This window comes from Petromyzon marinus, chromosome 37 (genome assembly GCF_048934315.1).
Source record: "Petromyzon marinus isolate PM22_M1 ecotype Great Lakes invasive population chromosome 37, UKy_Petmar_22M1.pri1.0, whole genome shotgun sequence".
Taxonomy (NCBI): Eukaryota; Metazoa; Chordata; class Hyperoartia; order Petromyzontiformes; family Petromyzontidae; genus Petromyzon; species Petromyzon marinus.
This window is the reverse complement of record NC_133703.1, coordinates 18339765-18361750: the sequence shown is the minus strand read 5'-3', so window position 1 is coordinate 18361750 and position 21986 is coordinate 18339765. Positions and strand designations below refer to the sequence as shown.

Genomic DNA, 21986 nt, shown 5'->3' with positions numbered 1-21986 from the left:
TAGGTTCGATCCCGACCCCGACTCCTGTATATTTGGAGTTTGCGTGTCTCTCTCTGCCATAGAGATGTTGACTACCTCGCCTGATTTACAGGAGGTCGTGGGTTCGATCCCGACCCCGACTCCTGTATATTTGGAGTTTGCGTGTCTCTCTCTTCCATAGAGATGTTGACTACCTCGCCTGATTTACATGAGGTCGTGGGTTCGATCCCGACCCCGACTCGTGTATATTTGGAGTTTGCGTGTCTCTCTCTTACATAGAGATGTTGACTACCTCGTCTGATTTACAGGAGGTCGTGGGTTCGATCCCGACCCCGACTCCTGTATATTTGGAGTTTGCGTGTCTCTCTCTTCCATAGAGATGTTGACTAGCTCGCCTGATTTACATGAGGTCGTGGGTTCGATCCCGACCCCGACTCCTGTATATTTGGAGTTTGCGTCTCTCTCTTTCATAGAGATGTTGACTACCTCGCCTGATTTACAGGATGTCGTAGGTTCGATCCCGACCCCGACTCGTGTATATTTGGAGTTTGCGTGTCTCTCTCTTTCTCTCCCCGTGGTCGCGTGGATTTCTTCTCCGGGTCCCCTCCGTTCTTTCTCCTCCACATGTGGAATCAACGTCACACGTTTAGGCTATTTGGCTCCGACTATACATTTTCACGTGATAAACCACTTCGTTGAGCCATTCCTCTTGGCCACGCCACTTGTGAAAAAAGCTATGTAGCTCCGTGGGTCTTCCCTGGTAAAAACAAATATAATTTATTTTGGATTGATAGACAACAGAGAGAAGACCACGTGGCATAGAGCACGTACGCCAAAGCAGAGACGGCACATTGACTGCTATGATGATGAATCGTACGCAGTGGCAAGCGCAATCATCTTATATTATAAATAAATTAGCGTTTTGATGGCTGGACGGACGTGGCCATATTATCTACGCAAACACAACGCCACACATTAGCGAATAACACTGTGTGTGGCCTTGTAAGCAAGACAATATATAATAGACGACGTTTCGGGCAATGGCTCTTGTCGTTGACTGTGCTTGTGCACCATCACTGCTAACGCAGCAGCTGCAGCTGCAGCATCGCCGAATGAGTTGTTGACGATTACCATATATTGAGTGCAGGCACTCTACCGGACCACAGCCCAATGCCGATGCATCTCACGAGTTACGAAAAGGGAAGCGTTCTTGAAAGATTTAAAAATAAAAACGGCCTAAAAAAAACGAAATTTCGTAAATCTGAATGGCTTCTCAAATTAATTTAAAGATGTCTGTTCGGACAGCCGTTGCAGCTGTACTCCAAGCCCAAACATTTGCACCTCCATCACTTTCAATAACAACAACAACTGACCAATCACTAAAACGATTGAATGCTCGTTAAATTTAAAACGAAACACACAAAAAAAACATTGTAATAGCTTTTTACCCTTTTATCTGGCACCAAAACTGCCACCTTTATACAAGGGATCATGTTTGCAATAACCACAACACAAGCAGTCAAAATGCAAACAAAAAGAGACAACTCTGATAATAATATTGGCACTGCCCTTGAAATTGATTGGTCCACACCCGAGACGGCTTTTCTTAGAGCCTAGCCTCCACTGGTGTTGGAGCAGATGACGCCAAAATGCGCATATCATTATCAGAGTTGTCTCTTTTTGTTTGCATTTTGACTGCTTGTGTTGTGGTTATTGCAAACATGATCCCTTGTATAAAGGTGTCAGTTTTGGTGCCAGATAAAAGGGAAAAAAACCTATTACTATATCTTGCTACTGGCAAAGGAGGTGTCATAGTGTAAAAAAAACCCCATTATTTAACCTTTTCAGGGAACTTGCCGAAAAGGACTGCTGCAATGTTGGCATGACCCGAGCCAAGGGGGGACGATGACGATGATGACGACGTTGCGGAGGCGGCGTTACTGCTGCTACTGTCGCGGAGGGATGGGGCAGCATCCACCACCCCCCCACCTCGGGGGGGTGGTGGTGGGGGGGGGGGGTGGTGGGGGGGGGCTTCTTGTTTTTGATGATCTCGCGTGCCGGAGTCAAATTTCGTTCGCGGCGTAAATTCGATTTTAGGTTCATCGACAAAAGGTGTCCCTGATTTGTCAAATGTGTTACATTTCGTAAAAACCTGGTACGCTCGTAAATCGAGGGCTGCCTGCATGATTATTTCTATTCACCAGAGAATATTCGTAATAAAGGGGGCGGGGGGTGGGGGGTGGGGGAGTTAGATCGCGTAAATATAAATGTGTTGCTTAAACCCGCCACCACCCGGCACAGACAATTAGTAAGGTCTGTCACGTGCCGACTAGCTACTCGTTCAGCACTAGCCGGTTGCGTGTTGGAGAGTAAAGCCACAACATTTACAATTCGAGTTCGAAAATAATATTTCATCGAATGTACCCAGTTTTCCGTGTTCCAATGATTCATGTAGAAACCTATATGTATTTAATGTTTAACACGTAGGCTTTCGCGACCAATATCATCCAACCCCCCACCCCCTGTTCTATTATGGACATTTCAAATGCTTGGAATTACGAACCCAACCCCAGGCCGCTCCCACCTTGAACAGCTTCTCAATTTCTCCCGCGGCCTTTTCAGTGGCGCCGATTAATGTTGGTTCGCAGGCATCTACCAAAGAGAAGGCTGCCGTCTCTGGCGTGGACCTACCGGTTTCCAAGACGATGCATTATATATTGTGGTGCTCACCACAAAGTACGCGTGGCTAATGCAGACCATGATTTCTTGAAAAAGGTTTCTGTTTGGTGTTTGAACATCGTGACACCACCTGTTTTTTTTGCCGGAATGGATGAAATTAATTCCTATATCATCGCCACCGCCATCACCACCAAAAACAAATCACCATCGCTACCAGCCATCCCCATCACCGTGTTCACCACAAGGACGCGCGCTTAAAGCAGACACGCGTCCTTGCTAAAGGTTTCTGTTTGCTGTTGGAAACATCTTAACACCTCCTGATTTATATTGCCGGAACGGGTAAAAAAAAAACAATTGTTATATTTTGATACTGGCAAGAACGGTCTCGTGATGGAGCGTCGATTCCGTCGGCGACGATAGCGCAGTGAGGGCCGCGGTGCTTAACTCGCGAACCCGCGGCTTTAATTGACGGCGAATTGGCGTGAGAACTCGGGGGCTGGGATAATTGTCGCCCCCCCACCCACCACCACCCACCAACACCCACCACCCACCCACCAACATCCACCCACCACCCACCAGCACCCACCAACACTCACCAACACCCACCACCACCCCCCTCGGCGCTCGCTCCAAACAAACGCATTGATCTCTTGATTAGCTCATTGATTCATCGCGTTTTAAATGGGAAATTAAGCCCCCTTCCACCCGCAGCCCTGCAATTGTACGTATATTAAACTTCTTCCGCACCGTACGTAGTAGCCAACCGTGCTAATCGGAGGTGCAATTGCAAGCTCGCCGACTCCCCCCCCCCCCATAGTATTTGGCCTACTCTTCCACGCTTCAGCCAAGAGAGGCCTATGAGTGACCCATACTTGCTCCCTCCACCGCGCGCGACCTCGCCGCGATGTGTACACCGGTGGGACGCGCCTGCCCGTTACCCCGCCTCACGCGCACCGTCCGTCAAATCCACTGCTAGATGAGCTGCCCCTGCCCTCCACACTTCACTGCCACCCCTCTGTGGCTGCCCACGGAGCGTGTAGCACCTGCCGTGCGCGCACCGTGCTCGCCCATCCCGGCGCTATCCAGGCCAAAGCGCCCCACTTAGCTGCCATACAGAGATCCGGCGCATTTACGCGGTGGTGAGGGTCATAGGCGCAACACGTCGGGGTGGTCCGGGAAGCGGTGGTGCAGCGGTTAGCGCTACGCTGCGCTACTGAACTTGGTTACCCGGGTTCGATTCCAGCTTCACGGCCAACACCGGTGACGATTATCTGAACCGGTCCTGGGCCTCCCCTAGGTCGACTCGGCCTCAAATTAGTACCTGGTGTGATGTGTAGTAAACATCGCCACTGGGGGAGACAAAGGCGGTCGGGCGTGGTGCTGGCCACTCACCCTCTCGTGTGCCGTGCCGGCCTTCATAGGCGCTGCTCGCTAACAGCACTTTCCCCAACAGTCTGTTGAGGCTACACGGGGGATCTTTGTGGGTGGGAGGGCGGGAAGCCTGGATAGGTGCTCGCAAACAGCCATTGATATCATTGAGAGCAGTGGCGTAGGTACTTATGTTATCAGCTCAGGGTGGTGCGGCAATCGATCAGGTGGGGCCTCCAGTACTTGATTTGAATACAAAAATTAAAGGACAAAAAAACTTGGAACGTAAATGAAAGCATTTTTTTTAAATTACTACACCTGATGAAGGCCGCTTGTGTTGTGGCCGAAACGTCGTGAGAATATTATTGTGTTATTTTATTTTATCAATTCATTATTTTATTCTCATTCTACGTGACTTTACCGAAAGAACCAAAGAAGATACTTTTTTTTAATTATTAAAATTTTACCGCACAACTCGTAGCTTAGGCCACCAAGGGGGTTGAGGGGGGGGGGCAAGGCACCCCCCCCCCCCCTCTGCGTGTCCCCCACGCTCATGAAGCGACTGATTCAGAGTCAAAGCAGCTGTCGGGGTGACGGATGTCCCAGCACTCGCCGACTCACTGCAGTGACTCGCTCACTGACCGGCAGGCAGTCGCTTCCACGTCACTCTTCTAAAGCCACCACTACCACCGTGGCCGCGGCTGGCGTGAACTTGACCCGTCACCACCACTACCACCGTGGCCGCGGCTGGCGTGAACTTGACCCGTCACCACCACTACCACCGTGGCCGCGGCTGGCGTGAACTTCACCCGTTGGTTCCTCCTCCACCCGTGTTGCTGGCTCGGTCAACACCAGACACTGACCGTGTCGTCTCATCCACCATCACCACCACCACGCTGCGTCCAACCACCACACTGTGTTAAAGCACTACCACCAGGACCACACAGATCACAACAGCGCACTCACTCACCCACTCACTCACCCACTCACTCACCTACCCACTCACCCAGGGGCGGGGGGAGGAGGGGGGGGGGGTGTGTGTGGGGGGGCTTCCGTGATCTTGATGGGGGGAGGGGCACCATACCAACCAGGTTGAGAAGCGCTGCTCTTGGGCGGTGTTCTCTCCATTGCAAGGCCCACGGGCAACTGGAGGCCCCTGGTGGCCTTTAGCGCGGCCCCTGACGTGTGACCCCCCGACAACGACACAAAGAGTGACAACACCCCCCTCCACCCCCCATCATCATCGCCGTGCTGTCAAACCACCCCCCCCCCTCTCAATGGTTTCAACTGGTGTGGCGGCACTCACACTGATGATGTCTTATCGGCGACAGAGGCCCCCCCCCCAAACCTGTTCTGACAATTAGCGAAGAACACTGCTCTAGAAGGTTCTCTCTCTTTCTCTCTCTCTTGTTCTCTCGCTCTCTCTTTCTCTCGCTCTCTCTTTCTCTCGCTCTCTCTTTCTCTCGCTCTCTCTTTCTCTCTCTTTCTCTCGCTCTCTCTTGCTCTCGCTCTCTCGCTCTCTCTTGCTCTCTCTTGCTCTCGCTCTCTCTCGCTCTCTCTTTCTCTCCGCGGTTTTGCAATGGCGACGTCGCTGTACTCGATGTTGGTGACCCCGTATCAAAAGTGGCACCAGAGCTGTTGCTGCTGGCAGCAATTAAATTGGTTAAAAGTCTCTTGCTCTCTCTCACTCTCTTTTTCTCGCACTCTCTCTCGATCGCAGAGGCCTCCGATCTGGAGAAGGAGAACCCGGGCTGTAAGCGGCGTCGAACCCGGACCAACTTCTCAGGCTGGCAACTCGAGGAGCTGGAGCGCGCGTTCACGGAGAGCCACTACCCGGACGTGTTCATGCGCGAGGCTCTCGCCCTGCGCCTCGACCTCGTGGAGTCGCGGGTGCAGGTGAGGAGAGAGATATAAGAGAGCGAGAGACGGACTTTTTTTTTTTAAAGCTTTTAAACTACTTTTATTGCTTGCCAGCAGCAACAGCACCGGAGCCGATTTCGATACAAAACAAAGTCACCAGCAACAAATAACCAAACACAATATATATTTTTTAAAAACACGCGCTGTGGCACGTGGCGCTAGACGCGCCATGCACAGAGCGAGACCAGAGAGAGGGAGGAATGGAGACGTAAAGGCGAAGAGACAGAGAGTGAAAGGAAGAGGGAGAGCGAGGGGAAGAGATAACAGCACAGAGCGAGAGAGAGAGAGAGGGGAGGGAGGAAGAGAGAGTGAGAGAGACGGACAGAGAGTGAGAGTAAGAGGTAGAGCGAGGGGAAGAGATAACGGCACAGAGCGAGAGAGAGAGAGGGAGGGAGGAAGAGAGAGTGAGAGAGACGGACAGAGAGTGAGAGTAAGAGGGAGAGCGAGGGGAAGAGATAACAGCACAGAGCGAGAGAGAGAGGGAGGAAGAGAGAGTGAGAGAGACGGACAGAGAGTGAGAGTAAGAGGTAGAGCGAGGGGAAGAGATAACAGCACAGAGCGAGAGAGAGGGAGGGAGGGAGGAAGAGAGAGTGAGAGAGACGGACAGAGAGTGAGAGTAAGAGTGAGAGCGAGGGGAAGAGATAACAGCACAGAGCGAGAGAGGGGAGGGAGGGAGGAAGAGAGAGTGAGAGAGACGGACAGAGAGTGAGAGTAAGAGTGAGAGCGAGGGGAAGAGATAGCGTCACGTCAGAGTTTCTGGGCGGCTCAACTGGGACACACAAGAACGCCCCAGGTTGAACGGTGATCGTCACTCATTTACCGAGGAGAGCCACACCGAGTCCCAACGTAGCAGTAGGATCCCGCTCCCTTGGGATGTTTGTCCACCGCCAGTTCCACTGTGGGTGTGGGTTTAGCTATGGGAGAGGGGATAACAGGCAGAGCTCGGAGGAAGCCCATGCAGAGCAGGCGGAGAGATTACAAACTCGTGGTGAGCGAAGGTGCCCAAATCTAATCGCGAGTAGATTTGGTCTCTGCGCTATCGTTTTTTTTTTACAGGGTAGGGATATCACAAAAAAACAGACAAAGATCTCCCATATAGCCTTCAACTGGCTGTCGGGGCAAGTTCTGCTAGCGAGCAGCAGCAGCAGCTATGAAGGCCGGAACCACACACGAGGGGGGGGGGCGATGTGGCCAGAACCACCACGCCCGGCCGCCTTTGTCTCCCACATGCTGATGTTTACACGCCGCCACACCGGGTACTGTTATTCATTTGCGTCTGAGTCGACCTAGAGGAGACCTGTTCAAAATATTCGTCGCTGACTCTTTTTTTCTCCCGTGAGCGGGAATCGAACTCGGGTCGCCGCCGGATTCACGATGGGAGGCGCTGCTGCTGCCACAGACACAGCATCCACAGACACAGCATCCACAGCATCCACAGACACAGCATCCACAGACACAGCATCCACAGCATCTACAGACACAGCGTCCACAGACACAGCGTCCACAGACACAGCATCCACAGCATCTACAGACACAGCGTCCACAGACACAGCGTCCACAGACACAGCATCCACAGACACAGTATCCACAGCATCCACAGACACAGCATCCACAGCATCCACAGCATCCACAGACACAACATCCACAGCATCTACAGACACAGCATCCACAGACACAGCACCCACAGCATCTACAGACACAGCATCCACAGACACAGCATCCACAGACACAGCATCCACAGCATCTACAGACACAGTATCCACAGACACAGCATCCACAGACACAGCATCCACAGACACAGCATCCACAGCATCTACAGACACAGCGTCCACAGACACAGCATCCACTAACACAGCATCCACAGCATCCACAGACACAGCGTCCACAGACACAGCATCCATAGACACAGCGTCCACAGACACAGCATCCACAGACACAGCATCCACAGCATCCACAGACAGAGCAAACACAGACACAACATCCACAGACACAACATCCACAGACACAGCAGACACCACAGTATCCACAGACACAGTTTCCACAGACACAGTTTCCACAGACACAGCATCCACAGACACAGCATCCACAGACACAGGATCCAGAGACACAACATCTACAGACACATCATCAACAGACACAGCATCCACAGACACAGCAGCCTGCAGTAGTTCAGCAGTAGGGGTGGGTGGGGCGATGTTGCTCCGTGATGAGAGTAATTGGAGGGTTACATGGGCAACAACAACTTGTTTGTTGTTGCCAGTGTTGGGCCGTGACGCGGGCACCACAATGGCCAGCTCTTCGTGCACGTGCAGTGACGTCACGCGGCCTTTGACGTCAGCGGTGAAGCCGACGCCGCGCGCGTTCGTGCACGCGCAGTGTTCACCAGGGCGGTCGACGCGGTCGAACCGCGAAGCTCTACAACAAAAACAATAATAATGTTCAGCCCCTCGTGTGGGAGTTGTTCGACCATACTTCACCACGATGGTCAGAGCGGCTTCGTTAGGGGGGAGGAGCGGGCTCTGGACCGGGACTGACGTCCCCGCCGCAGACCACGCCCACTCACTCGTTAGCCCCGCCCACGTGGTGAGTGGCCTCCTCTTATCTTTCTCCTATCTCATCCTCTGATCATCTCCTCCCCTCTCTTCCCCATCTCCTCCTTTCTCTCCTCCTCTCTCTCCCATCATCCCTCCTCCTCCTCTCTCATCTCCTCCTCTCTCTCCCATCATCCCTCCTCCTCCTCCTCTCTCATCTCCTCCTCTCCCAATATCTCCATTCTCCTGCCGCTCCTCTTTCCCATCATCAATCATCTTTCTCCTCTCTCCCATCTCCTGCTCCTCTCTCCCATCATCATCAACATCATCATCGTCGTCTCCCTCCTCCCTCGCACCGTCTCACCGCCAAATGAAGTGTCGCTGCGCGCTCTTTAGGGCGCTCCGATAACGCGGCCCTCCCAATTCGCCGGCGTTTCATTAAGAACGCCGATTAAGCCGCTCCACGCCTAATTATGCCTCCATTAAAAATCCGCGCGGAGGAAAACGGCGAATGGACTCCGCTTCGGCGCCAGGCGTCCGCGCGCCATCTCGCCCAGGCGACGCCTTCGGCGTGGACATCCATCCGCGTGTGGGGTTGTCGAGAGGTGTGTGTGTGTGTGTGACCTGGGTGTGTGTGACCTGGGTGTGTGACCTGTGTGTGTGTGTATGACCTGTGTGTGTGTGTGCCCTGTGTGTGTGTGTGCCCTGTGTGTGTGACCTGGGTGTGTGTGTGACCTGGGTGTGTGTGTGTGACCTGTGTGTGTGTGTGACCTGTGTGGGTGTGTGTGTGTGTGTGCCCTAGGTGTATGTGTGTGCTCTGTGTGTGTGACCTATGTGTGTGTTTACCCTGGGTGTGTGTGTGACCTGGGTGTGTGTGTGTGTGCTCTGTGTGTGTGCTCTGTGTGTGTGTGTGACCTGGGTGTGTGTGCCCTGGGTGTGTGTGTGCCCTGGGTGTGTGTGTGCCCTGAGTGTGTGTGTGTGTGCTCTGGGTGTGTGTGTGTGCTCTGTATGTGTGTGTGCTCTGGGTGTGTGTGTGCTCTGGGTGTGTGTGACCTGGGTGTGTGTGTTTGCCCTGGGTGTGTGTGTGACCTGGGTGTGTGTGTGACCTGGGTGTGTGTGTGACCTGTGTGTGTGTGTGACCTGTGTGGGTGTGTGTGTGTGCCCTAGGTGTGTGTGTGTGCTCTGTGTGTGTGTGACCTGTGTGTGTGTGTGACCTGTGTGTGTGTGTGACCTGGGTGTGTGTGTGCCCTGAGTGTGTGTGCTCTCGGTGTGTGTGTGACCTGGGTGTGTGTGTGCTCTGTATGTGTGTGTGCTCTGGGTGTGTGTGTGCTCTGGGTGTGTGTGTGCTCTGTATGTGTGTGTGCTCTGGGTGTGTGTGTGCTCTGGGTGTGTGTGTGTGACCTGGGTGTGTGTGTTTGCCCTGGGTGTGTGTGTGACCTGGGTGTGTTTGCCCTGGGTGTGTGTGTGACCTGGGTGTGTGTGCTCTGGGTGTGTGTGTGCTCTGGGTGTGTGTGTGATCTGGGTGTGTGTGCTCTGTGTGTGTGTGTGTGTGTGCTCTGTATGTGTGTGTGCTCTGGGTGTGTGTGTGCTCTGGGGGTGTGTGTGTGCCCTGAGTGTATGTGTGTGACCTGGGTGTGTGTGCTTTGCGTGTGTGTGTGTGCTCTGGGTGTGTGTGTGCTCTGGGTGTGTGTGTGCCCTGAGTGTATGTGTGTGACCTAGGTGTATGTGTGACCTGGGTGTGTGACCTGGGTGTGCCCTGTGTGTGTAGTGTAGTGGTTAGCGCATTGCACTACAAACCTGGCGACCCGGGTTCGATTCCCGCTCACGGCCAACACCAGTGACGATTATCTAAATCGGTCCTGGGCCTCCCCTAGGTCGACTCAGCCTCAAATGAGTACCTGGTTCAGTGTGTAAACATCGCCACTGGGAGACAAAGGCGGTCGGGCGTGGTGCTGGCCACCCACCCCCTCGTGTGCCGTGCCGGCCTTCACAGGTTCTGCTCGATAACGGCACTTGCCCCAACAGTCTGTTACAGGCTACACGGGGGATCTTTACCGTTGCGTGACCAAATCAGCCACGACGTGGCCCATCTCAACAACGCACACAACGAGCTCAGCAGGGTTGTGTCTGGATAGCGCTTGGATATGGGTGGACGGCAGAGGGGAGTACAGCACAAACTCCCCCGCACTGACCAGCATGGTGGTCAAGTATGGTCAGATAATCCCTGCACGGCGTGGGGGGAGAGAGAGGCCTTCCTTCAGCTGAACGTGGTGACGATGATGACGAGGCGAGGAAGGAGGAGATGGTGAGGGTGGAGATTAGAGGGACGCAGAGGAGGAGTAGTCGCGCAGTGGTTCGCATATCTCGCTGGTAGTAAGATGGTCATTAGTATAAGGAGTCGAAAATCCACCCGTGTGCTCTCTCATTGTCATGCTCTGCTCGCTATCCTCCTCTACTTGGAGCACTGAGAGTCAATTTTGCTCTCTCTTATTTTGCTCTCTCTCTCTCTCCATGTAGTAATAATAAAATGCCACGATGATTTGCGACGTGAGATTACCTGTTTTTTGCGTACTATATATATGCGTGTGTGTGTGTGTGTAATGTAGAAATTATCTAGGATTTCAATAGTATCCCGGCGATGGCGAGTCTACGAGCAGGAAGCGCACATTTTAAAGTGAGCGAGCGATGCGTAAAACTGCACGGGGCTTTCGTCAGCCGTTCTCTCTCTTCCCATCTGTTGTTCCCGGTCTCGAACGTCCTCCGAACGTCTCGTCGCGACGTTTGCAATGCAACTCCACGTGCGACGCTGTTTCGGTCACGCCGTTTAAGTCACCCCCGATGACGATGGCGACGACCTCGGCGATCGCAACGATGACGACGATGCTGGGTTTGTGGTGCCGGTTTGCTGTTGTTGAGTTGGGAGGGGAGGGAGTGAGTTTATGGGGGGCTAGGGGGAGGCTAGGGGGGGGGGCTCGACTTGTAATCGGCAATCACACGCGGGACCCCCCCCCCCCTCCCGAGGCGTTCGCGTGCGCGGAATTTCATTTCGCGTTCCCCTTTATTATCAAATCGCCTCGAATTAGACCGCTTCCTGAGGTTTTACGGCTCGCGCTACGACGCGCAACACGCGCACACAACATACATAACACACACAACATGCATAACACACACAACATACATAACACACACACCATACATAACACAGCATGCATAACACACGCAACATACATAACACACACAACATACATAAAACACACAACATACATAACACAGCATGCATAACACACACAACATACATAACACACACAACATACATAACACACACAACATACATAAAACACACAACATACATAACACATCATGCATAACACACACAACATACATAACAAACACAACATACATAACACACACAACATGCATAACACACACAACATACATAACACACACACACCATACATAACACACACAACATACATAACACACACAACATACATAACACACAACATACATAGCACACAACATACATAACACATCATACATAACACAGCATACATAACACACAAACACATACACCGCACATAACACACAACGCAGCAGACAACACAACATACACACAACAAGCACAAAACACGCACACGCAACGCCCACACGCAGACACACAATACACACAAAACACACACAAAACATGCACACATCACACACCATTCACACAACACACACGACACGCACACAACACACACACACACCATGCACACAACACTCACACAACACTCACACAACACGCACATCATTTACACAACACACGACACGCACACAACACACACAACAGACACAACATGCACACAACACTCACACAACACGCACACCATTTACACAACACACACGACACGCACACAACACTCACACGCACACAACACTCACACGCACACAACACTCACACGACACGTACACAACACTGACACAACATGCACACATAACACGCAACGCACACTCACAACGCACGACACAACACACACAACAGAACACAACACAACACTCGCAACTGTAAACGCAAACAGGAAGCAGCATCTGTCGTAACAATACGCGATTATTCTGTTACAATGGGGGGGGGGGGGGGGGGGGTTGTATCGTCATTTATAGATGTGATGATGATCATCAGCAGTTTTTTTTCTTTCCCAAGACGAACAAATTCTCGCCGGGGAGGGGGAGTCGACACTCAATGTCTCATCAGCAGCGTCAGCTTCGCTTCGAAACCATTACCGCTGCCACCGCCACGGTAAATGTTGTGCCCACAGGTGGAGTTGAACTCGTGGTGATTTTACTCGAGCCGTGACACAAAGTCGTCCCGTTACCGGTAACCGAATGCGGGGGAGGCGGGATGAAAAAAAAACCGGTTTTTTTTTAGCCTTACTCAAATAAATATCTACGCAATGATGATGATGATAATAACAATAAACTCCTTCGTAGTGGGAGCAAAGGTTGCGACTTCAGTCGCACCGTACGTAGTGGGGCTGAACGATTAATCGATTTGAAATCGAAATCGCAATTTGATTAGCAAATCGCAAAGGCTGCGATTTTTTTTGCGATTTGCAAAGTCCTTTTACTTATTGGAAGTGTTTTTTTAATTATTGTTATAACTTTATTTATTAAATAAATCCACGTTGGAAGCAATTCATATCTTTTAAGTTCTCATCCTTGCATTAGAATACATAGAGAGCAGTTCATATTTCGATGGTACCACGCGCGAATGCTCCATCACGTGTTTTAAATCCATCGCACAGTGAATATTGAACTGAAGCTTGACTTGAAAAAAAAATCATCGCAATCGCAATATCTGTTGAAAAAAAGTCGCGATTTGATCTTTTCCCCCAAATCGTTCAGCACGAGACTACGTAGCCAACCGTGTGAATCGGAGGAGGTGCAGGAGCGAATGATCATGAGCGGCACAGGACTTGCGATGCAGAGGCAACCGGTTCGATTCGATCTCCCGACGCGGCATTAGGAACATGGGAGGACAGCGTTCATTAAATCTCCCTCCCATCTACCCCCCGCTGCACTACAGATCCCCCCACAAAGACAGAGAGGCCTGTGTAGCCTTAACAGACTGTTGGGGCAAGTACCGGTAGCCAGCACCTATGAAGGCCGGCACGGCACCACGAGGTGGTGGGTGGCCAACATACACATAGACAAAGATCCCCCAAATAGCCTTCACAGACTGTAGAGGCAAGTGCTGTTAGCGAGGAGCACCTATGAAGGCCGGGACGGTACACGAGGGGATGGGTGGCCAGCACCACGCCCGACCGTCTTTGTCTCCCCAGTGGCGATGTTTACACACCGCACCAGGTACTCATTGCAGGCTGAGTCGACCTAGGAGAGGCCCAGGACCGGTTCAAATAATCGTCACTGGTGTTGGCCGTGAGCGGGAATCAAACCCCGGGTCGCCAGGTTCATAGCGCAGCGTAGCGCTAACCGCTACACTACCGCTCCCCACTACATCACACACACATGCACTGTGTATATATCAATGGCCGCTGATGTTAGCCGTGGCCGGGACTCCGATCACAGGGGTTAGTAGTAGGCACTACTCACGAACCATTGCGTCACCACTCCAGTCACATTACACCGTACACACAACGAACGCAAGGATCCCCCGTATAGCCTTCGCAGGCTTTTGGGGCAAGTGCTGTTAGCGAGCACCTATTAAGGTCGATACAAGCGGGCGAGCGGAGCGAATCACCGAAACAACTCGCACACAAAGCCACGCTCGACTCCCTCGCCATCAACCCCCCCACACCCCCACCCATCTCTCCCCCACCCACCCCCCTTCATCCCCTCACTCCTCCGCTCTCCGTTCCTCGCTGCACGCTTCAGGTGCCCCAGGCGCAGTTCCGCACGGCTAATATGTGTTTAGTGTTCGCGGTACAGGGTGACGTGCCTGGGGGTAGCTCCCCCCACCCATCTCGCGCCCCCCCCCCCCTCTCGCCCCTCCCCATCAGCCCCCACACACCCCCACTCTAGCCCCCCCTGCCCCCCCCCCCACTCCTACCACAGCCTCTTTCCTTCGCTCACGTTCTACCGTCCTCCACGCGTCTCTCTCGCTTGTCCCACTCTCGTCTTTCCTCCCCCCCCCCCACCTCTTCACGTCCCGGCATCTCTTCCCTCATCCCCCGTCTATCCCCCGCCCCGCCGCCTCCTCCCCACCCCCCCGTCTGCCCCTTCCTCTCCCTTTCGTCCCCGTTCAATCATTGCTCCGTCTCCTCTTCATCCCCTTGACACCTCCGCTTCCCCCAATCCTCCCTCCCCCGATTCTCGCTCCTCCCTCTCACCCCTCCCTCCTCTCTCTCACCACCCCCCTCCATTCCTCCCTCGCTCCCTCCCTCATTCCATCTCCCTCGTCCCCCCCCCCTGCCCCCGTCTCCTCCCCCTCCCTCTTTGACACCTCGTTAAATTCGCCAGATGGGGCACGGATAGAGAGGCTGGCTTAGTCTCCTCCCGCGCCCGCTCACGGGAAGATGGGAAATTCACTCCATCCGTGTGGTGATCCACCAACCCTTTGCTGCTGCTGCTGCTGTTGCCTCCACAGCAGTGCTGGACTACAGGCAGCTAGCCACGTGCAGCAGCGTAGCCAACACCGCCACCGCTCGGCTAAGGATGTACGGTGCGAGTGATGTTGCGTTCGGGGGTTCGTGTTCTCAGCCTCCATCGCGCGTGTCGATGTACGCGTGCATTCACACCAAAGACAACGACTCCCCGTGTAGCCTTAACACATTTTGGAGGGGCAAGTGCTGTTAGCGAGTAGCACCGCTGTAGCTCGACATGGTGCACGAGTCGGTGGGTGACCAACACCGCGCCCGGCCGCCTTTGTCTCCCCAGTGACGATGTTTACACACCGCACCAGGTACTCAAATGAGGCCGAGTCGACCACGTTTGTGTGTGTGTGTGTGTCGCTGGCCATCCACCCCCTGGTGTGCCCTATCGATCTTCATCTGGCGCTCGCTAACAGCACTTGCCCCGACAGTCTGATACAGCCTACACGGGGGATCTTTGTCTTTGTTTGGTAGTGCATCGGTGAGCGTGCCTCTCGCTCCGAACCCGGCGATCCAGGCATTCTCGATTCCGGCTCACGACCCAACATCAGTGACGAATTATATAGCCTCTCTCCCCTAGGTCGACTTAGCCTGAAACGACTACCTAGCGCGGTGTGTAACCAAAACATCGACAGTCACTCGGCGGAGGGGGCGAGACAACGGTGGTTTGTTTGGCGCGGGCTCTCTGGCCACCCAACCCACCAACAGCCTGTGGAGGCTATACGGGGGACCTTTGTCTTTGCAGTGCACGTGAGCGCCACGTGTGCGCGCGCGCGCGCGTGCGAGGACGTGTGGAGTAGAAAGCGCCAGAGATCCAAACTCCCCTCTCCCCGTTCGCACCGAACCCGCGTTTCAACTCTTAAACGATTTTAATGTTTGATCGTAAATTAAATAAATATGCGCGCACCCTCACACACGCGCAGTACACATACACATACATACACACATACACACACTCATACATACAAAGATCCCCCATATAGCCTGTAACAGACTGTTGGGGCAAGTGCTGTTAGCGAGCACCTATGAAGGCCGGAACGGTACACGAGGGGGTGGGTGGCCAGCACCACGCCCGACCGCCTTTGTCTCCCCCAGTGTCGATGTTTACACACCGCACCAGATACTAATTTGAGGCTGTGTCGACCTAGGGGAGGCCTAGGACAGGTTCAAATAATTGTCACTGATGTTGGCCGTGAGCCAAACTCTGTTTGGCGCGCTAACCACTACACTACCGCTCCCCACTATGAATTACAAAGACAAATACAAAGACCCCCCGTATAGCCTTAACAGACTGTTGGGGCAAGTGCTGTTAGCGAGCACCTATGAAGGCCGCCACAGCACACGAGGGGGTGGGTAACCAACACCACGCCCGGCCGCCTTTGTCTCCCCAGTGGCGATATTTACGCACCGCACCAGGTACTAATTTGAGGCTAAGCCGGTTAAGCTATTCGTCACTAGGTTGTTGGTGGCCGTGAGCGGGAATCGAACTCGGGTCGCCGGGTTCGTAGCGCAGCGTCGCGCTAACCGCTACACCACCGCTCCACACACACACCACACACACATTGATACAAAGACACAGACAACATTGATACACACAAACATTGTCATTGCACCTTTACTTACTTACCCACAGACTAATGATTTACTCTATCCCTAACCCTGACTGTCACCCTCCCACGTGTTTGAGTTGAGGTGAGTGTGAGTCGATGCGAGTGTAAGTCGGTGTCGGTGAGTCACCCACACGTTTAGATACAGCCCCCTCTCTCTCTCTCTCCCTACTCTCTCCTTTCATAACTCCCTCTCTCATTACGCCCCTCTCTTTATCCCCCCCCTCCCCGTCCTCTCCCCACCTCCCCCTCTGCACACTTCCACACCCCCCATCTCTCTCCCTCCATCCCTCATTCCATCACTCTCCTTCCCCCTTCCTGCCCCTCTCATTCCATTGCGCTCTCCCTCTTTAGATCTCTCCGTTCCTCTCTCGCTCTCTCCCTATTTATCTCTCTCAGTCCATCTCTCTCTCGCTCTCCGTTCCCCTCTCTCTCTCTCTCTCACTCTCCGTTCCTCTCCCAATGACTGCCACATCCCTCCACCCTTCCTACCCTCCACCACCGCATTCGCGTACAAACAACTCGTCGATGAATCGGTAACACCTTCATACGTAGAGCACCGCGGATCTCGGGCAAATATTTGCTGCTGCTGCTGCTGCTGTTGCCTCCCCTCGCTCGTCCGTGTTTGCATCTCGCAACGCCTCAAGATCGTCCAACTGCCATCAGCGACGAACCCTCGATGTTTCGTCCTTGCGTTACATCTGGTCTTCACAGGCTCGGTAGAGATGGAGTGCATCTGTAAGGTGCAGGTGGAGTGCATCTGTAAGGTGCAGATTGAGTTAATCTGCAAGGTGCAGATTGAGTTAATCTGCAAGGTAGATATGGAGTTCATATGTAAGTTGTAGATGGAGTTACTCTGCAAGGTAAAGATGGAGTTCATATGCAAGGTAGAGATGGAGTTCATATGTAAGTTATAGATGGAGTTAATCTGCAAGGTAAAGATGGAGTTCATATGTAAGTTGTAGATGGAGTTCATATGCAAGGTAGATATGGAGTTCATCTGCAAGGTAGATATGGAGTTCATATGCAAGGTAGAGATGGAGTTAATCTGCAAGGTAGAGATGGAGTTCATATGCAAGGTAGAGATGGAGTTCATATGCAAGGTAGAGATGGAGTTCATCTGCAAGGTAGAGATGGGGTTCATCTGGTGAGCGTTATCGCAGCTGACCGTCGTTGTTATCGTTCCCATCATCCTCCTCCATCCTCAACCGTCCTACTCTGATCCCTCGGTTTATTTAAAACACTTTTTTTTCTTCAAAGCCTTTTCTACTCATTAATGTCCCCCCTGTGTTTTGTGAGTGTGGTGGGGTGGTGCTGGTGGTGGTGGGGTAGGGATTCTTGTCTCCGTGCTTAAATCACGAGCCTGCGCGCTCATGTTACGGTTTTATTTTTTTAAAGAATCGCGTGAGCCATTTTTGCTCGCTCGCCTCCGGCTCCGTGCGGCGCGTTGCGACCTTCTGGGCGAAAGCGCCCTCGGGGCAAGCGCGAATCGCCACCGCGCCCATGAACTCCACCGTCCCCGTTCCACCCCCTCCACCCCCTCCCCCGGCAGGTTTGGTTCCAGAACCGCCGCGCCAAGTGGCGCAAGAAGGAGAACACGAAGAAAGGTCCCGGCAGGCCGGCGCATAACGCGCACCCGCTCACGTGCAGCGGCGAGCCCATGGACCCGGCCGACATCGCCCGCAGGGAACGCGAAAGGCTCGAGAGGAAGAAGCGAAAGCTCGAGCGCAGGGGTCTGAAGGCGGCTGCCGCAGCGGCGGCGGCGGCGGCCGGAGGAGGCGGCGGCGGCGGCGTTGGTGGTGGCGGCTTAGGAGGAGTCGGCGGACTGAGACAAGGGCCGTTGTCCGTGTCCGGTGACGAGAGCGACTCCAGCTCGTCCATGCAGGGTGGCTGTGGAGACAGTGGGAGTAGCGGTGGTGGCGGTGGTCCCGTGTCGTTCACGCACGCGTTCCTGCAGGGCGCTGTCAAGGTTGGTGGTGGTGGTGATGGTGATGATGAGGGTTCGCTGAAGGTTGCGCGGGATGAGGAGGTGGGTGGTGGTGGTGGTGGTGGTGGATCGGCGGGTGGGAGCAGGGACTTAGGGTCTGGAGTTGTTGGAGGAACCGGGGGAGGTCGGGAAAGCGTGGGCGCTACGCAACCGTCCGATCTACAACATCATCATCACCATCAGCAGCAACATCATCAGCTCCATCAGCAACATCACCATCAGCAGCAGCAGCAGCAGGAACAACACCAACAACACCAGCTAAACAACCATCACAACCACAACCATCACAACCATCACCTCCTCCACCATAACCACCATCACCACCACCACCAGCAACAACAACAACAACAGCAGCAGCAGCATCAACATCCTCATCAGCAGCAGCAGCAGCATCATCATCAGCAGCAGGGGGAGTCTGACGACACGAAGACGACGCTCAGAGCGAACCCGTTCAGCGTGGAGAGTCTGCTGGCCGATCGCCCCCCGCAACGCCGGCGTCGCGACTACGAGTCGCCGTGCAAGATCGGCGGCGGTGGTGGCGGCGGTGGTGGCGGTGGGGGGGTCACCGTGATTGGGGCGGGCGGCGGTGCCGGCTGCCCTCCTCGCCTCTCTTTCTTCCCGGTCACTCAGCCCCTCGGATTCCTCATTCAGCACCGAGCGTGCGGCAGCCGCAGCAGCAGCAGCGGCAGCGAGCGACGCGGGAACGACGCCAGGCACGTGCAGCGATGCGATGGTGGGGATGACGATGACGACGACGACGATGACGACGACGACGACGACGATGATGACGATGACGACGATGGAAGCCACGAGGGCGGTGCTGTTGTTGAATCACCGGCGGCTAAGACTGTAGCGGTGGCGCCAGCAGCTGACGATGCGAATGCTGCAGCGGTGGATGATGATGATGATGTCGAAGGGGTGAAGTTGGGGAGAGACGCGGCTGCCGGTGAGGATGAGAAGAAGAGAGCTGCCGGGGAGATGAATGGAGGAGACGCTTTGAAATCCGCGGCCGCCGCCGTGACGGAGAGCGAGGTGGGAGTCAAGCAGCAGCAGCAGCAGCAGCTTCATCAGCATCATCATCAGCAGCATCAGCAGCAGCAGGCGCAGGAAGGTGATGATGATGACGATGAGTAAGGACACGAGAGCGGACTGAAGGAAGCGGGAGACGCGACGAGCGAGCGTGGGAGGGAGGGGAGGGAGCGGTGGGAGGGAGGGGATGGAAGACGTTTTGCTGGCGCGTTTGTTTTGGAGACTCGTGGCGGACATTGTGGTTGGTGGTGGTGATGGTGGTGATGGTGGTTGGAGAGAAGACTCAGGACGTGGTACAATTGGAACTTGCCTGTCTGTCTGTCTGTCCACGTCCCTATTTGGCTATCAGAGTGAGTGTCTGTCTGGCTGTCAGTGTCTGTCAGGCTGTCTGTGTGAGTGTCTATCTGTCTGTGTGTGTCTATCTGTCTATGTGAGTGTCTATCTGTCTGTGTGAGTGTCTATCTGTCTGTGTGAGTGTCTATCTGGCTAGCTGACCGGTCGGCTGTACGAGTGTCTGCCTGTGTGTTATGTATCTCTCTGTCTCTCTCTTTCACGATGGCTGTCTGCCTAAGTGTCTCTGCCTTGAGTTGTCTTTGGTCTGGCTAGTCGATGGGCTGTCTAAGCATATATCTGTCTGTCTGGCTTATAATCCGAAAGCTGTGTGTATGACACCAGATCTGTATAACTTTATTGACACCTGGCACATACTGCGTCTTACTTTCCGGATGCGTATTATAATCCGGAGAATGCGTTAATTGTCTTGACTGGCTAGCCGGCTAGCCTGGCCGTGTGAGTGTCTGTCTCTGAATGTCTGTGCCCCCCCGCCCCGCTCCCTTGCGTGTCTATCTCCCCTACTCTTCGCGTGTCTGGGTGTGGATCGTTAGACAACCTCCTCCGAACACCGAGGGATGATTGATGGCCACCTCTGCGGCCAGTGTTCGATTCCGGGTAAAATCCGTGCCCCCCTCCCAACTCCTCCCCCCTCCACCACCCCCCTCAACCCCCCCTTCCGCCCCCCCCCCGGTAATCCTCCCTATATCTTAGTAATCCACGTGTTGACGACGTATTTAACGATCGGCTCCTTAATTTATTTTAATTCATCGTTCCTTTTTGTTTTAAATCGTTTAAGTATTTAGTTACGTTGTGGTATATATGGGGAAAAAAATATCGCCGTGTCTGTTAAAAAAATTTTGGGTGAAATTTTTTTGCGATAATTTATTTGATCAATTATTTATGTAGATGTCAGTTGTGACGGATGTGTGCGCGTGCGTGCGATGGTGCCGCGTTTGAATTGATGGATTATTTAAATCGGAGTCATTAATCGATTATTAAAATCTGGTTACATAATCGATTTGGGGGGGGGGGGCGGGGGGCGGCGGGTTGTTTTGGGCTCAGATATGAACGTGCCCCAATCTCTTTCAACATCTCTCGCCTCTGTTTAACGCAGCAGCAGCAGCATCAGCAGCAGGAGCAGCAGCAGCAGCAGGAGGCTTTCGCCACCAATGTTTGCCATAATAATGGGGAGCGAGGGAGGTGTTTGGGGTCAGATCGCGTTAATATAACGTGTGTCGTGACACCCGCCAACCCCCACCCCCCGACACAGCCAGAATAAACCTTTACTCTCCAACACACCGGTGTGTGTGTGTGTGTGCTGTACGAGTAACTCATTGGCACGTTTTTGTTCACGTGACAAACCTTACTAATTGGCTGTGTCGGGTGGTGGCGGGGTTTAACGACACACATTGATATTCACGCAATCTAACCCAAACAAAAAACATTGTTACGGATTTTTCTCCTATCTCCCGAAACTCCACTCCTCTCAACTGTCACCTACATCTCCAACATACTGTATTCTTGTCTCGATCTGCCTACGTCTCCACTCATATATCTCCTCTATCTCCACTCTATACGCGGTCTCTCTGCTCTACCTATTCTGCATCTCCACTCCATCTCCCAATCTTCCGCCCTCTCTGCTACATCTGCTGTCACTCGCCATCTCTCTTGCCTGCTGTATCACACGACTTTAATCATCGCCACCATCATCATCATCACGACCACCACCTTGACCAAATCACCATCATCGACATCTTCCTGATCTTCACTACCACCACCATCACATCATCATCACCACATCAACGCCGTCATCATCATTATCTTCGCCAGCACCACAATCATCATCACTATGGTCATCACGATCAAGATCACCATCATCGTCGTCGTTACCACCACCACCACCATCGTGATTAAAACAGTGACAAAAAAACGTTCTGGACAAAGACGATACAATATCCAGCTCTCG

At 53.4% G+C, this 21986-nt stretch overlaps 1 protein-coding gene across 1 annotated transcript in view; it reads left to right on the top strand.

Annotated features, from left to right (window-relative positions):
* LOC116949527 (uncharacterized) overlaps positions 1–19530 on the top strand; it is a 56708-nt gene extending 37178 nt beyond the window's left edge. Inside the window, exons 3-6 of the mRNA XM_076072180.1 lie at positions 5747–5922; positions 18224–18753; positions 19114–19371; positions 19527–19530. Coding sequence (XP_075928295.1) covers positions 5747–5922; positions 18224–18753; positions 19114–19371; positions 19527–19530 — 968 coding nt within the window. The remainder of the gene's footprint in view (positions 1–5746; positions 5923–18223; positions 18754–19113; positions 19372–19526) is intronic.
* The last annotated feature ends 2456 nt before the right edge of the window (positions 19531–21986 follow it).